Here is an 18,171-nt window from a genome sequence, read left to right as displayed (position 1 = left end):
CACAGCCTATCGTCTATTGCTTTGCTGAGGGACACTCTGCATGGCAGAACTGTACAAACCAGACCAACTCCTTCCTTCTCATAAGACATGGCTACGACCGGCTGCTCCTCTCAGCCGGTCCCTTAGGGAAGAACAGGATTGTGGATGGCGCGCAACGTGGCCACGCATATCAGAGAAGAGCTTCTTGGAGGAGTCAAATACGCATAGGAGCTGCATTACAAGGATTAATTACAGTTTTTCCTTGTGAGGCCTCAGTGTGCTGTGATCTATACTGGTTACTTGACTAGACATCTGATTTTTCAAAGAGATCTAGATTTATTGCTGCCCTAGAAATCAGGCTTAGGCCATTGCTTTAGACAGGACTCTCCAATTATTTGTGGTCTCTATTTTTTTTTTTTCCAGTCTATTGCTAGAGCAACATAACAAATTGTCAAATTATTCTTTCAACACCACATTGGAGAAGCCAGTTCCCAGAGCAAGGGTTTCACGGTATTAGATAGGTAGAGAGACCATCTGAGAATGGTCTATTTATGAAGAACAGTACTGGAATCGGGGTTTCGTACAAATAAGAACAAATAGTGGATATGATAATGCTGTCTAAAATAAAGTCTCCTGGTTAATGAAGATCTTTGTAACATCTTATGATTACTACAGGATTGTAATATGACTGCTTTGTAAAATATTACATGTAATATATCATTCGTCCAATCTTAAATATACTTTCTTGTGACATCGCAAATGCTGTTCTAGATAAAGATATCTCTGCTGCCTGCAAGTGTAAATCTAGGTATTAAAAATTACATTGCAAGTAAAGACCTCTTTAAAGAAAATGTTTAAATATATACGATTTAATACAGATTTCTTTAATTTGCATTACTGCTGACTTTTTGCTTCTGAATTCATTTTTTGGACCCATTTTATGCGTTCCTATAGATGGGAAGCTTTTTCCCCCTCTATGTAATGCTCTGAGAGAAAGGAACCCTTCCTCTTCTCCTGTGCCCAGCTAAGCTCAGGATTTGCAAACAGACCCCCAAATCACTTTCCTTTTCCTAGAAACAGAATTTGCTGGACCATTTTAGTAGTATCCTCTTGTAGCACATAGGAATTGCAACATCTTCATAGGCCTTAGCTTCCAGAAGTGCTCAACAAGTGAAACCACCAGCATCCTCAGGATCTTTGGCGATCAGCTAAACTGTGTGTATAACCTCTTTTTTCCCCACTGAAATCTAACTTGCAACAGACATTCAAAAGAAAGCATTGTTGTTATTTTAAATTTAAGTAGTACAGCTCACGTAGTCAAAGCTGCCTGCAGCAATCCAACAACTCCCAGAGCTGTGCCCTGATTTTCAAACTAATAAACTTCAGAAGGATGGGAGCTTAATTCATACAAACCAGGCCACTTCTTTTTAGGTAACTCCATATGGATTACTGGCTTAAATCCAAGTACACAGATCTGAGAGCCAGCCCAAAGCCTTGAAGTGCCAACTTTTAAGAAATATAGTTTGGTTTTTTTAAAAGAAATGACAGAAAGTGCACTATTTTACTGGTGACATTTATTTGAAGGGGCACAGAACATTCACTAAAGTGCTTTAAAGGAGGAAATATAAACAGGTCCCTTAAAGCTATTAATTCCTAAGTAGCCTTAATACAATTGATAAGATTAGCCTCCATGCATTACATGAGCTTGGACATTTTATAATACCAGCCAAATGCATGTGTGCAGCTTAGCAAAGGGCAAGGGAATGCTATATCGGGCTTGTAGGCACCACGCACTAACTAATGGTCAGGGAAGGTTTTCAAGGCTGATATAGAGAAAAAAGGGTCCCAGCAAAACACTTACTTATTTCCACTTGACTTGTTTGTTATGGAAAAAACCAAACACTGCTCTTGCCATAATCAACATAAAATGGGGACGGATCACAAATGCTTATTAAAAAAAAAAAAATAAAGAGCATTATTAGAGATTAGTTAATTAAGAGATAAGGCCAGAAAAATAGAATGGTGCCATGTGATAACAGCCCCCTGCGGGGAGACGAAGGCTTAGGCAAATTTATTTCTGGTAACAGGAGTGCAGCTATCTCAATGAAATCTGAAGTAATGCGTACGTGTAACTTTTTTTTTTTTTTAAATTATATCAGACCTATAGTGTTCACTGACTGACTGAAACACTGAAGTAGTAAAATACCTCTCTCAAAGCACCCACGTTTGCTGATCCTGCGTCATTTTACAGGTATTACTGAATTTTGACCCAAAGCACATTTGTGAGGTGGGAAAGCTGGAGGAAACCCTGGCCTGGAGCTCAGCTTTGTGGGCACCACCTCTGCAGCACCCTTCCCCGGGGAACGCACCCCCGTTTCGCAGCCTCCCCCTCGGGCGCGGTGCTGGAGGCAGGGCTGAGCCGGGCTCCCACCTCCCACCCCACCGGCCCCTTCCAAAGCAACGCACACAGAACAAGTCTTGCCTGATTAACCTGTTTCTGCTAAAAAAGAAGGATAGTGAGTCAACTACTAAGGTGCATTTCCATAGTTTGTTCTCAAAGCCAATTTTTCCAGAGCAAAGGGTGGTGCAGGAATCAGAGGGGCCAGGGAAACTCGGCAAAACAAGGACCAAAGGGCAGGTCTGCAGCCTGTCATCTGGTGAAGTCACATCGCTTCACGAGGCAAGCAAGCCTCCACGCGTTTTACATCACATTCCCAGGCAAAACAGGGTCAAACATCACAAATCAGAAATGGGGAGACCTGGGCACGTGAAAATCGGTAAGGCACAACACCAGCTGGGGTGGGGGGGCAATGAAAGGAGGAGACCAAAGCGTTGGCTTCCAAGCAGCGAAGTAGAAAGCATTAAGTTTTAGGCGGACAATTCCCCAGACTGACAGTCTTGTTAAGAGGGTGAAAGTGAAGTTTAATTCTTGAAAAAAGACCATAGAAATCCCTTTGAAATACGTGACGATACAGAATTTACCAGCAGCATCAAAGAACCACCATCCCTCCCAGCTGTGCCCCCCTCCCAGCTGGAGCCACACCAACCCGCTCTCCGGCCGGGCAGTAACATCAGCACACGCAAACTGGAAGAAGATCGCTGGCTGCACACATCTGTTCCAAGCCACACATCGTCCCCAAATGCAGGGTTTTCCTTTTAAGAATGGCTTTTTGCCCTCCCGACCGCCCAAGTAACCTGTTCGGAGGGTAGCACTGCCTTAGACACACGCTTTTTCAAATGGGTTTGAGTTTTCCATCTACACACGTGTTTTCTCTGACACGAATAAACTAAGGTTAAAGATGAAGAAAACCACAGGCGGAAAATACAAACAAGGACAAGGTGAATTCACAAGTTCTTATGAATGAATCTTTCATTAATTATAAAAATTAATCAAGAGCAGAAGTAACATTGATTCTGTAATATTGCTGTAGGCATATGTTAAGTAAATTATGACAGCATTTCTTATTTTCATCCCAGAATTTTAAGTGTAATTAGGTCCTAAATTTTACATTTATTCTCTACTTGTCTAAGTTTGTTTTTTTTTAAAAATTTTAGAGTAATATAGAATATTCTTGAGATTAGGTATTGTTAAAAATGGATTAAAATCATTTCAGGAAGCATTTTATTGAGGAATAAACTCACAATGCTGTATCTAGATTTCAAATAGTTACTACCGCAACACGTCCCCAACTCCAGCGGGACAAAATGACTTTCTGTCCCCTTCCTCTTTGCAAGCTGGTGCTCAGCCAGACATGCTGCTCACGCAGGTACGCATTCCCAGTGCCACAAACCCTGCTCAAATATTTCACAGCTAGGTCTCTGCCACTGGTGAAGACTTACAAGTGGGTCCTGAAGCTCTGAGAGCAGGGAACAACCCCATCCTTCTTCCACTACAATCGCTACCACTGCAGCCCTGCCAAACGGCGCGCGCCTCGCTAGTCGTGCCTGGAGCAGGGCTTCCCACCCTGAGCACGCGTTACGCTCCAGTGCAATGAAGCAACCATGTTTGTTCTTGGGTTTGCTGCCTTAGACGGATGCAACACCTTTCGACACCTGCATAACTTTCATTCCACATCAGCCCAACCATTTGAAATGCTACCTGCACTGAAGTGTTTTATTTAAATATCTTGCATATGTCGATATTAACAGTGGTTACGCCCTGGCCTCCCAGCTGAACGCTGTCTGCTTCTGCATGCTCCAAGTGCCACACATGCTGCTATCACATAGCATTTATCTCTCCATTAAATAAAAAAAAACACTCAAAATTTCTTATTTTCAGCTCCATCCTGTTCAAGCTGATAGTAGAGATAGAGGGGAGCTTAAAGCCTGCATTGAGTATACAGAAAAAGAAAATGCAATGCAAAGTACTTTGTTTCAGAGTTCATGCAACCTTCTGAGCATTCAGCTCCTACAGCATTTTATGAATTACCAAAACTTGACATGGAAAGATTTAAAACGCACAGATAAGATGCCTGACTAGTTCAACAGCATTAAATGGATGCCCAACAATGACTGCAAATTTTTTATTCTTCTTCCCAGTGTACTTTGTGCCAAATTGCACATTTGTTTCAAAAGACTCTGATGCAATCATTGCAAGAAAACACAGGCTCTTTAGAGCTGTCTTTATGGGGAACAAATGCTTCCCCTCTATGCAGGCATCTCTGGTTAGAAGACATCAGTGAATTACATCAGTGAACATATTGCTGATCTCCTTGCCTTTGTTATTTTTATATAACCTTTTCTCCAATTTATTAAAACGCTTTAGCATCCTCCATGTTTAAAGTACTGCAAGTGCAGAAATATGTTCCACACATTATTCCTCAAATACGGGGTTGATTTCAAATCAACACCTTGGTTTTATAAGTCACTGAAACGTCTCGCAGGTGTCTACACAGATGCCATCGCTAACCTGAGCTCAGCTGTCCCACCCTGCCCGGGGCTGTCTAGCCAGTCTGCCTTTCCTTCCAGGATCCTACGCAAAGAACAAGCTGGAAAACTTACCACCTCCGAGCTCATGCTGTCTGGAAAGAGACTGCGAAATATATATTCAGAAACTGATGAAAAAGTAACATTTAATCATTGCTGTCATGGAGACGAAGATCAGTACTTGCCATTTCTTAGCTCCTACACCTGGCGCGCTGCAGAAACTCCTCATGCTCTCCCTCTCCTTTTTTCTCTCCAAGAGAAGAGTGTTTGACAAATCTCTCCATCAAGACATAAAGATATAATATTTGGGCATCTAATGTTTGCATGCCAGGAGAGGCGGAAAGGTGGCAGAACCAGCAGGATACTCAGACAAAACATGACACCACCACAGTTAGTGCTGCATCCCCGTGGGTATAAAAAAACCTTTCCAAAAGCCGGTTTGCCATCACCAACCAAGGGGTACATAGGGAGGAGGTGGCAGCCACTGCTCCTGTCCTCTGTGGCGCATAGTCCTGGCCAGATCACTTGGACACACACGTCCCGGTGCCTGTGGGTGTAAGTGTGCAGGTGGATACTATGAACTTAGAAAGTTAAATAAGATCAAATCACCTTCCATAAGGTCTCAAGCTGAAGCAATAAGATATTTAATATGAGGCTTCTACCCATAAATACCTGGGCACTTCTTAGGGCCAGCCGGTGATAAGGTGTACTGAACAGCATCGAAACATTCCCTACGTGATCAGAGGGTTACAACACAGATTCAATGCCTCACATCCACAAGCCCCTGCTTTGTAAACATCTGAACTACTTTACTGTAGCTTATGTTCTTGTCTCAGCCTGTAACATGTTTAACAAAATAAGTATTGATCAGTAGAAGGTAAAAATAATAGTATTGACAAAACTAGCTCAATACCATTACACAAGAGTCACACCTGCATTTGCAATTGGGCACTGAGCTGACCCTCCCAGAACAGAACCAGGAATTGCTGTTTCTCCTGACCATTATGAGCCTTGGAATAAAAGAAAGATAATAATAAAACCCCTCCTCCCTCGTACTGGAAAAAGCTGCCTATCAGTCTGAAGAGTACAGCTCTGTGGGACTTTCAGCCAGGCCTCGGAGAGCTTTCCAGTGGCTGAACTCCCAGAGCCTGGTCTGGGGGCAAGCACTGGCTGGTCAAGAGCCTGAGTCAAGCCTGGGACCCCCAGCCATCCACGTGGCGCGGAGGTCTTCGCTGTCCCTTCCCCAGCGGTTCAAACTGCCACTACAGCAAACCCCCAGACTGCGCGGGCACTGCTGGCTGGCAGCAAGGAGAGGCAGGGAGGCTCCCGCTCCTTCTGGGCATGCCTCCGCGCTCTAGGGCTGCCTGCCGCCTGCGCTCTCACCGCGGTCCCACCAGCCAAGCAGGCAACGCCACTTAGTTATCCCGGGCTGATGGCAATGCCCTTCAGTCAGGCACTGCTGGTTCCCCAAATGAAGAAACAACACTCCAAGCTGAAGACACTTCCTGGTAACTAGAAGTTATCAGCAACTGGAAATTAAGATGTGCTGTCCTCACACACTTGACTTTCATCAGGCACTAAAATGACAGAGACTTTCTTGCCTCAGCAATACCTGTTTGCAATGTTCTTACTGTGGGACTCTTCCCACCTTTGCTTGAACACAGCCCAAAAGGAGAAGCCAACTCTACTCCTTCCCATTCTTCTAAACATTCAAATCCCATAACAAAAAACAAACAAAAAAAAAGGAATTCATGGTAAGGAGGGACATTTCCCTAAAGACAACTTGTCTGTAAGACACCCGATCACTGGTAAGCAACCTTTCCGTGTGCCTGTCCCTATGCCTACGCTGAGGATATGTTGAAGCAGTACCATCTAACCTGAACCAGTTAACCAGAGAAAGCGGACAGTCAGATGGCAACGTGTTAGCTACGTACAGAGGAGCGGTTCGCAGGCTCCCTGGCTGTTGTCACTCCTTGAGCACCTGGAAGCATTCCTGCAGAAGGCAAGCCTTGATTAATAACTGCATCCAGCATTGTTCCCGTGAAGTCTCCAACCTTCTCCACGCGGGGTCAAGCAGGACTCTGGGACACCCACTATAAGGAGCCGAGGAACTGAACAGCTAATGGTAGAGAAGTGGATGCCTCCCTAAGAAAGTGTTGCTTTAATGCCAGTTAAGATACGAAGAGCACCATCCCATTCCCACCAAGACGCAGGATTGGCCAGGTAACCGTCCTGGCTCACCAAAAGCAGAGCAGATTGCAATACAAAAATATGAAGATCAGAAGACCCATAGAAGCCCCACAAAGATCAACGCCATATCTCTTGCTATTATCAGAGATAGCCTCCCTATCCTGGTCATAGACAAAACCAACAACCGTTGCGTTAGTTTAAAGGCCTGTTCCTCTTTTGCTTCTTCGTAAATGAAAGTTGCTGTAAAACCACTTTCTCTGTACAGTAGATGTCTTACTTTAGAAAAACTTTCCATACGATTTCAGACAACATCCTCGTAACCAGTTTGGGGAGATGTAGACTAGACTGCAAGGTGGATAGAAACCTGGCTGGATTTTCAGGCTCAGAGGGCAGCAGTGAACAGTTGCACACCAATGGGTTACAACTGGCATTCCCCAGGGGCTCATATTCCAGCCAAAACTGTTGAATACTGTCATATTTAACTCGACAATCAATAATCTCAACAGTGGGATGGAAATACAGAGCCACTACTTCTTGCCAAAGGCAATTCCTAGAAAGCAGCAGAGAAAGAGAGTCCACGGCAGAAGGGAGGCAGACTGCATACGCAGTTGGATCATAACAGGACTCAACTCTGAAGAGATTCGAGATGCAACTCCCCTTGTGCAATTTAATCTTCCAGAAAGGAAAACAGCTGGGATTTTGTGCTGAAGGTACTTTCGCAGTAAGTCGAGCATCCAGCTTCTCCTTTACACATTCAGGTCACAGAGAAAACGATCATAGTGATGTAGCTTCTAAACAAAACACCAAGTCATTCAGCATAAAATAAAATGCACTTAAATGAGATGCCAGAGCTGGAGCCCGGGAGCTGGTAAGGCTTCACATCAAAAGCAAAAGAACAGAAGGTCTGCGTGGCCACACTTGTAGAGTAAGAAAGAGAGCCTCCTATGGCAGACTGGGGAGAGTAAAGTGTTATCTTGAAGTACAAACAGAGCAAAAAACATTACTGATGTGAACCTCAACCCTCGTCCCTTTATAAAATATAATTTACAATCCTTTAAAAGGACGATTAGACTTTTTGGTAGAGGTCAAGAAAGGTCTAGCTGACTGAAGCAAATGACACTAATAATATAATCATCTTACATTAGCCAGGGAATTGCAGATGTTGCATATCCAGGTATTTGTTAGCTTGTGATTAACAAGGTGACACACTTGAAGGAACAAGCTCAGCAAAATTCTAAAGACAACATTTAAAAAGTACTTACTTAATGTCAACACCAAAAGCAATTACTTGATGCCTTCAGCTTTGTTCTGTTTTCTGTTGTGATGGTTTCTGGTTTGGGGATTTTGTGGGGTTTTGTTGTCATTTTTTTCTCCCCCCCAAACACATAATACATTGTAGATTCTACACGTAATCCGCAAATATTAAAGTTATAGCCAATTTATTACAGATATTATTTCCCTGATACTGAAACAATGTTTTATATATATATATATATATAAATATTTCTACATTAATATAAATACATGCAAACCAAATCAGAAAATAGCAGTCTTGAGTAAAGAATGACTAAACTTGCAAAAAGGATAAGTTGTGTTCTTTGCAATTATTCGTGGTCATAATTTTACCAACCTATTCCAACTCTGATCCCAGAGAAAAATCCTTCTGGCTGTCAATATTTTGCTTTCCACAGAAAAATCTGGCAGTATCGTCAATTATCTTTTTAATATTATTCTTACAGGAAAAGAGAGTTTTTCAGTGCAGTTACACATTATTCGAAACTGTGGCACACAGCTTAAGAAGCAAGACTCTCTGCAAAGGAATAGTAACATCACCAAAAAAGCATGATTTTTAAGTACCATGCACAGAAAACTGTTGATATATCAACCACTTAAGTAGGGGAAGGCAGAGATGAAGCATTAATGTCATTTTTTCCTGCAGCTTCTGTATGTCTCTTTGTAAAAAGTGACAGCAATATATAAATGATTAGAACTATGACAGGTAGTAGAGACAAGAGTAGCCTGTACTGTTTTTAAGAAAAGGAAATCAACGTTGGCCAAGTTTCTTTATTTCATATTTCACATCTTCACTCAATACTGTTACTGAATGTTTGAAAAATTGTCCTGTACACCATGAATATACAAAATTTATCTGAAGCATTAAATCTGTAAAAATAGAAACAATTCAGTCAGACCAAGTGTAACTGAAGACACGGCAGACAGTAAAGGGATTGCTTATCTGGGCTGAAGACGTAGTCAGAAAGTAAGACTTAACTAAAAGAACCACAGATTATTAAGGAGATAGAACTATGTAAATTAAGATTTTGCTAATTTGTCAGAAGATAGGAGAGATAAAGGTAATGGATTTTATTTTAAATCAATAAGCGTAATGTCACTTTTTAGAGACACCTTGGCGGTCTAATTACACACAGCTAGAAAACTCCACTGCCTTCAGGCACCCTCATATCAAGTGCAAATCTGCGCAGTTATAGAATATATTTATAAAATATACTATATGCAAACATCTTTACAGAGCTTTAAATCAAGCCAAAAAGTAAATATACTTGATGGGACAACAGAAAAAAAAAAAAGAAACGATGCAAAAATGTGGGCAGTGTGACTGTGGCCCTTCAAAGCCAGAGGAAAGAATTCAGTTTGTCTGCAACAAAAAGGAGATGGGATTTGCACCTTAAAAGTTTACTGTTAACAAAAATGAAGAAAATATCCTCTGTGCTTCTGCAAATTAACAGAAAATTAGCTTTCATGACATTTTACGTATTGTCGTTATCTTAAAATATCTTCTAAAGCACAATGTCAACCCTTGAATACCAATAACCAATCACATAATTGAAAGTGAAAGGGTTTCCCAGCTAAATTCAAATTACAAACTACATAATTCTAAGGAGTGCAATGCTCTGGAAAAAGCTTTAAATTAAATTATTTTACTTGTAAAGCTAGTGTTAGGGTTTTTTTAGTTAAAAACAACTGGAAGCAAGAAAGCTGCAAGAGTACGAAGGACAAAATTGGTTTTAGATACACCAAGTGAAAGAGTGAATTATCCACTGATGCAGACTGAAACACCCATTTGCTACATTATTCGCTTCCTTATTTCATTCCATTGCAGGTACACACAGCTTAAGTATTAAAATGCAGAATAATAAATAAAACGGCTCAGATTACTAGCAAGGGGCAAAACACAATCCGTAATTGTGCTCTATCTAGTTTCTGTTTCAGCAGTCTTTTTCTCTTGCAGTTTATAAGAAAAATCATAGACAGACTTCCAAAAAGAGTCATTCTTTTTTATCAGAAACTCAAGTTCATTTGCCCAGGTTTATAACCCAAGACATTTCTGTGAAGGAAGCACAGTGCAAATTATATGACTAATAAAACTTGCTTACATAGAAAGAAGTTTACTTGATTAATGTTAACTGGTATCTTTATGAAATACATTGTAAAACAAAGATTAAATAACAGGACTGGGTTTGGTTTTTTTCCCCCCTCAGACTTTTTCTCCTAATCCCTCCTTTGAAAAGCTTACTGAGTTACAAAAATCTTAATAAAGTTCCAGTCTTCAGCAGATAACTATTATAAATGCTGCCAATCGATGCCAACTAGTGTTTGATTTGCTTCTTGTGCGTGTCCAATTTCCTCTGTGATACTGTGCTGCTGCCAGAGTTTTTGAATCTTTTTAAATCGTTCTTTGCACAGATGTAAGGGATTCCCACGTCTGAAAAGGAGATAATACATATCAGGGATGATAAAACACTGCAAACTAAGCACAAACACTCAGGTGCGACATACTAAATATTAGACAGCCCTTATTAAAATATGTTAATATTTAGATAACCCTTTAAGATTATTCTCTTGTCAGAACAAATCAACAGATATTCTCATCGGTAAACTGGAGTGCTACCTTGTCTGGTCCCCCGCCCTTACTGCTCAACAGTTCCCTCCTCCAGCCCTTGGGAATCTCATGTACGTCCACCAAAGTCTGAACGTAGGTTTTCAGCACTCTTTCCATGCTGAATCAGCCCATATTCTATGATTTTGACCAGTTTCAGAAGTAGCAAGCATTAAGAATATCAAGTCCCCAAACTATTCTCACAGGAAGCAGTGACAGGAATTAAGACAAAGAATTACCACATTAAATAAAATCATGTCTTAGTATTTTCACTTGGTATTAAATTAACACAGATTATACAAATAAATACACTATATGCAAATAAAATTTTCAGCCTTAGTTTCTAGGCAACTTCACAGATGCTAAAAAGATTTAAGTTTTTACACCTCAAGACAACTGTTTATAACCTGGGAAAGACCTTCCATTAAATATTTTGAACCTAAAAACACATATTAGCATTAAAATGTTTGAAGATACTAGATGCAACAGCAATGACAAAATATATTACCTATATAATTAAAATAAAAAGGTAACATAGAAAGTGTATTTTACAAACCAGATAGTTTTAAAATTCCTGTCTTTAAAAGATACATTTTTTTAAAATATTTACCTGAGTCCCTGGTCTGTCTCTCCATAGTCATCGAGATAAGGAGGAGGATAAAAGCAGCCCTTTGTTTTCCCAGCTAAAAATAGCACCTGACATTCTCGTACTCTAGAGAGAAAGACAGAGAAGATTTTAGGTATTGATTTTTAGGTGAATAGTTTCTCATATTTTCATAGACACCACTTTTCCAATTCTCACCTACTTTCATTCTGTATAATCTGCATGTACAGATTTTTAAAGGTACTTTTATTTTTTAAAACTGAAGACCTTATTCTCTTCCTGTTATAACTCCTCGGTAGCAGTTAAAAAACAATGTAGTTTTGTGTCGTATTATTTGCAGTCTTTGTAAAATACTCGACACAACCACAACAAGAAAATAAAACAATTTCACTTCTCACTAATCTTTGCCAAAATGAATACAGACATTATCAAGGTATTCACCCTCATTGTTTTGTAATACTTGAGTAGAAATAAACACACAGAGAAAACAAATTCACTTTAAAATTAAATTCAAATTTTGTATGATACCTTATCTTCAAGGCAACAACCTCTGAACCTTACACCAAAGTATAAGGAAGATGAATACACTCTAGTTTTTAGGCAACCCTGTTATTAACAAACCACTGCCTTACAAACCACCCTACAATCACATTTATAGAACTATTCATTTCATGTCCACACACCCCATCTAACCTAACGATGTAAGTAGAGGTGTTCAGTTCCTTACCTAAGGAATATGCCCACTCCAGAACCACAAGTGTATGTATGTGCAGTACAGGCTCCAACATCTTCTCCTTCTAATTCAGTTTGACAACAGTAACTCTGAGAACATAGCATGGTCCCACACACAAGGCACAATGTTGGGGCTCTGCTTTTATCACCACCCGATTTCGGACACCTTTTGTTAAGAAAAAAAAAAACCAACATTGTATCTATTAACTCTAGATGGTAAAAAAGATTCAAAAGTACTTTTGAACATTTATACAGTTAACAGTCATACTGTTGTCGTTCAGTGCAATTTCTATTGCACTGAAATACACGGCAGTTTTGCTGGAAGAGATGACAATCAATACATGCCATTAACTTTATGATTCTACAAACATCTTTCTGAGGCTTTCAGGTTTCCCAGTTCATCAAAAGGAGAAGACGACTTTAGGGGTCCTCACTATAATTGCATACAACTTACGAGAAATTGGATGCTTGGTTAATGAGGCAGCTGTAGTCGTCCGGAAGGTCTATTAATTTGTTGGATTCTCTTGCATAGCTAGAATAAAACAATCAAATTAACCACTCATATTTCAATGAATAATACACAGTGATTTCAAACTCAATCATGTTTTCCTGACTCATCTAAACAGTATCTGGAATAATTAAATTTTTAAAGTTTTCCTCTTCTTTGCCATTCATAGAGTAAAATGGCAGCACATAAAAAAGGAACCCCCAATATCTCTTGGCTAGACCATCTCCAGTTTTCTTAGTTACATTTTTTATGAATTTGAGAAAACACACAGGCAGAAAGTCAGAAAAATGCATGTTACATATATGCTTTTAGCAAAGCCTCATGATGAGGTTACTACAGGTTTAACTGAATATTTGTTCTGCTCCCTTATCAGTTTGCTTTGTATTTTCCTTCTGTCACTAATATTGACTGGAAAACAGTCTGATACAAGTTCAGAAAACTTGTATCCTGAAAAGAATGAAATATTGACACAATGAAGAGGACCTATTTAATAGCAAATATTTATATCTTTAGAAACAACAGTTAAAAGTTAATTTTTTTGCAGATGCTGGACACTAAATTTTAATAATCTTCAGCTCTAGGAATAATACAAATTAGACTGAAATGTAAATGGAGGTTTGTAACAGAAGCAATGTACAAGTACAAGCTGAGAGAAAAAAAATCACTGTTAAGTTAAACAATCTTGGGAAGAGCAGTTAAGAATCAGCAAAAGGAACACATGCAAAAAAATCCCAACAATCTCACATAACAGGAAATCAATTATGCAATCAGAGTACTCTTACTGTATAAGATATTCTGTTAATAGCCTGGTATTTAACAGATGAAGTGATTAATTTTTATTTTTGTCACTTAGCCTTATTGTATGTATGTACAATGTTGAAAGATTGACTTTATGTATTTAGCACAGGAGATTAAAATGCAGGGATATATTTTTAATGACAGCACGGTGAACCTCATGTTCATTTATAATTATCTGGATAATTGATAACCACTATTTTTACCCAACCTTCATAAAGAAAAACACCCCAAACACTTTTCTATGCCCACTAAGCATTAAATGCTTTCTGAATGCAAAATAATTGCTTAGCAAGTAGAAATGTATGAAAAGCAAATTTTATTTTTAGCAACTGCCTCCGTGATGATTTCACTGAAGAATCTGGATTCTTTACAAAGCTCTTCAATGTCTGGTATTTTTAAACAAAGGTCATATATGTCTTTTAGCAACAGCACACCTTTTGAAGCAGAAGGTACAAATCTACTATAGGAAACGTGAGAAGAAATATTATGGCCTCTGATTACTGCAGAGCAGTCTGAAGAAAACTGTAATATTTAACTTTCCCTTTAAAAATCTACTAATTTAAGCAATATTTCACTTTTCTTACAAAATTCAAAAAAACCTCTTTGCTTATGCCCTGACATCGTTGTAATTCAATAAAGCAGAATTGATACTATGTTATTATAAACACCCTTTAGAAAAAAAATATTCGGAGAAAACTGCAACATTAAAGCTTCTCCCCTGTCTCTGCTTAAAATTTCTCCATGTTTACCTGATAGCATGTCTCTTGCCTTCGAGATATCTTTTTACTTCATTGTTACTACACCAACTACAAGAAAGAAAAAAAATGGCTTTTAACTTCAATGGATGATACTTTCAAAAAACAATTAAGCAAAAATTCCAAAGTACATCTATTCAATAATCTCTAAAACCAAAATTATTTCTTTCAAAACACTTGTTTCACAAATGCTTTTCAAAGTCTATTATTCATTCCTATATATGCACTCCTGGGAGAATACTTATATTACTATCTTGTGCAGAATTCCTCATTCTATTTAAACTAAGCATAAAAACATGACTTACCTTTCTATTAACGTGTTCAGAATCTCACTATTTTCTTGAAAAAGGCAAGTGAGGTTGTTTGGCAAGGAAAGATAGCTACATAAGTGTTCAAACTGGTTTGTGCCATTTACTGTAAAAAAAAAAGTATAATTCTCAGAATTGCATTTTTTTAAATGACATTAACTATGATAAATGAAATACAGCCCTACATGGGACAGCTATTTTTCTTTTTTAAACTGTATTCCCCCACACGCAAAACGTGGTATGAAGTATGAAAGTGTTAGTAAAGGCACCAGACAGCTATATTGGAAAACTGCCAGTAATAAGAAGCGCCTTTCCTCAAACTTCCCCCTCTAAGCAAGTTTCAAGCCTGGTCACATAAGAACCACAACAGAGAGTTCAATGGTCTTTACAACTTAGTATGTCTTCATTTTAATATCATCCATTAAATGGCTACTTTGTGCTCCTTGTAGTCCGTGACACAAACTGAGGCAGGTGATCAGTGACAGCATACTAGTGAAGTATACCACAGCCTCAGAAACGCAGAAATTCCAAATGTCTGTAATGCTAAACTCATCAAAAATATTATGTAAGACACAACTGCTACGCTGCCATATTCACGATACTAGTCTATTGGTTTGAGTCGCTAGGCCTCTGCTCTCCCAACTTTCAGGACAAAGAGTGCCAGTACCTCTTCCGTGGCATGGCCTCTTTTGCTCCTGAATGAAGGAGTGAAGAAAATTAAAATGAAAGCTGTGCTCACTTCCCTCTCATGGCTAAGTGATTCCCATTTCGCAACTCCCAGTAAAATACTAGAGAAGAGCTCTGTGGGATCAGTGGGTCTTGGGGCCAGGGATTGGGTAGGGAAAGCAAAACACCCAGTGCTACAGCCACCATCAGGACATCCCTCGGTGACGGGGACCTGCGGTGCCATCCAAGCACCTGGGACTTGAGGATTGTAACAAAGTGAAGCAAAGCCGCCTTCTTCCCCGCTCCTTCAACCAACTCTCTAAAGGCCCATGGACCTACTGTCTGGAAGTACAGCTGCACTTCGTACCTCATCTTTAGAGTATCTGTAACAAAGAACTCAAGTGGTCACCACTGGTCCAGACTATGAATTTGAGAAAACTTGTTACAGAAAGTCGAAGTTCAGAAACAGAGGTTTCTTTTTTTTTTTTTTTTTTTTGACCCAAATGCTTAAGAACTGCTACTGTAAAATGAAAATAATATACATTTTAAACACAATTTGTCAAGAAGCTATGTATCAAGGAAACATTCCACAAGTTCTGTAGCTGTTCTCATGTCAGCTCAGCACCACATATACTTTGTTTTAAACATGGGAATCCTGAAGCAGTGTGAACCTACTTAGCATCATTATAAATAATATCTTCAGATTTACATTCAGTCCCCACATACACAATATGTGAAGGACAGTAGAGTATGTAATAACATTGACTATTTAGGGTGTAATGTAACATCAGTTTATTTGGAGATTTTAATTATTAGTGGATGCTGATTCGAATGAAATCAATGCAAGGAAAAGCAGGTCTCATTTGAAAACAGTAATCAATAGATTTGAAATAATATTTCACTTTTTAACAGAAGAGCATCAGTTTCTGTTTTAGGTAATGTAGAATGGCATTGGACTTGGTATTAAAAAATACAGCTTTAAAAAGGAAACAATTTTTTTTTTTCTTTTTTCATTACGCAGATATGATTCTGCACTGGTAACAAACCCACATTCATTCAATCAGCTTCTTCAGAAAAGAGAGTTCAAATGTAATTTATTTTGTCCATAAACATTTGTATCTTTTGAAAAGCTGATTTAGTACAAGGAAGACAGTACCTTGAATTTCTGGGGGTGCTGGGACTCCATTTAAGTAATGGAAGAACAAAGCAGAACATCTCAGGAAAGGCATGATTCCAGCTTTTAGATTCCTCCACAGGTGCCAGCCTGAGGAAATTTCTTTCAAGGCACTTAAGAGAACACAATAAAAAAGTTTGCTTTTATTTAATCATTTCAGTCAGAGCGCTATATTTAGTAAGTCTTCAGTCATACTTCATATTAAATTACTGACTACAGTTGAAACAAGCATTATGCAAAGTGTTTATTTCAAAGCTAATTCCAAGAAAAACGACTAAATAGAGAATAATAAAAATGTAACCAACTGGGATAGTAAATTAAGGAAAATTTTGCATAGACATTTCAGATCCTAACAAGTTTTCTGTACTCAGACATTGCCAATTCCAGATTCTACACATCTGCAAACTATAAACATTGTTCCAGAGCATAATCTTCACGAGCAGGTACCTTCATGAGCACAGAGGAATTTATAGGAATAGTTATTTGAAAATTGTATCTAGAAGTAGTGGATAACAAACAAGATGCAAGAGTTCCCAAGTTAAAAGCCTCATCTTTGACAGCATTAGTATGTAGAATCTAGTCAGCAGTTGAGTCCAGGAGGGAGAAAATATTATAAATTTTATCAAAAGATCTTCCTTTTACCTTCCTGTACACTGGCAAAGAAATTTATACAGTGTAAGCACAGCTACTTCCTCTTCACTGTTAGTGTTTTCTTGATCCATGCCATTCTCTTCTGAAGAAGAACAAAATAAAAAGCAAGTTACTTCATATATACATGTTTACACAGCGAGAATGTAATTTCTCAAGTTTTGAGAAAAAGGCCAAAACTAAGTGAAACATTCCACTGTACTACAATATGATGTATTGGAAAAAAGTTTTCTGCTGCACATCTTATGTTTTAAGTTTATGCTATTGTCAACTCCGGTGAGCTGTTGGTTTACTTCTTCAATTGATTGGGTTTCTTAATATACTTGCTTGGAGTTCTTTCATTTTGGCATACTATACCTTATCCAGTTCCTCTTGCCAGAAGATACACTGATTCCTTACTTTGCTAACTGCAACTTATTCATCATGCAATGCCTAAGCCAAGTCTCTGCAATAAACACTTCTAGGCACTGTTACGTTAGCTGGAAAGCTAAGGATTCACGACTAGCTATGCTCCAAAAAACCTCCAGCGCTAAGCAATAAAGACGAAAGACTGAACTTTGATGAGTACAATTTATCAGTACTTTCTATGGGCTGAAAGAGAGCACCAGCAATTTTATTTTGCAACTGAAAACTGCATACATTTACCGATAGCACCTTAGTGTTTTCCAAGTGTACATTTGAGGAATCATTTCAACAGAAGTTGAAAGAAAGTGGCTTACCTGTTGATGAGGTAAGTAAAATTTGTATTATGTGTGCCATAGTGACAAGATGAAACAGGTGAAGATCTCCAGTGCCAAGACTAACCCCTGAAAAATCCTGACAATGTATGGCAGGGAAAGAGAGCACCAAGCTTACCTGTAAAAGAAAACAAGAAAGCTGGTATATTTCTTTTCTTTTTGAATCTTCCCATTTTCTCTGCTCATGCTGCAACTATACCCTTTGAAGGCAGCATACCTCATAAGGCTAATTTTGAAGCTAATTAGCC

The 18,171-nt window shown here is 38.8% G+C and overlaps 1 protein-coding gene across 3 annotated transcripts in view; it reads right to left on the bottom strand.

Moving 5' to 3' along the window:
- Nucleotides 1-8,630: 8,630 nt before the first annotated feature.
- UBR2 (ubiquitin protein ligase E3 component n-recognin 2) overlaps nucleotides 8,631-18,171 on the bottom strand; it is a 58,945-nt gene continuing 49,404 nt past the window's right edge. For all 3 annotated transcript variants that reach the window (XM_082307558.1, XM_082307557.1, XM_082307559.1), the window contains exons 39-47: nucleotides 17,906-18,041; nucleotides 17,181-17,271; nucleotides 16,521-16,651; nucleotides 14,696-14,804; nucleotides 14,385-14,441; nucleotides 12,784-12,861; nucleotides 12,325-12,495; nucleotides 11,604-11,705; nucleotides 8,631-10,819 (exon numbers count right to left, since the gene is read on the bottom strand). In XM_082307558.1, coding sequence (XP_082163684.1) covers nucleotides 10,678-10,819; nucleotides 11,604-11,705; nucleotides 12,325-12,495; nucleotides 12,784-12,861; nucleotides 14,385-14,441; nucleotides 14,696-14,804; nucleotides 16,521-16,651; nucleotides 17,181-17,271; nucleotides 17,906-18,041 — 1,017 coding nt within the window. In that variant the 3' untranslated portion in view covers nucleotides 8,631-10,677. The remainder of the gene's footprint in view (nucleotides 10,820-11,603; nucleotides 11,706-12,324; nucleotides 12,496-12,783; nucleotides 12,862-14,384; nucleotides 14,442-14,695; nucleotides 14,805-16,520; nucleotides 16,652-17,180; nucleotides 17,272-17,905; nucleotides 18,042-18,171) is intronic.

Source organism: Platalea leucorodia (genome assembly GCF_965183815.1).
Source record: "Platalea leucorodia genome assembly, chromosome: 3".
Taxonomy (NCBI): domain Eukaryota; kingdom Metazoa; phylum Chordata; class Aves; order Pelecaniformes; family Threskiornithidae; genus Platalea; species Platalea leucorodia.
The sequence above is the reverse complement of the archived record's forward strand: the minus strand, read 5'-3'. Positions and strand labels throughout refer to the sequence as shown.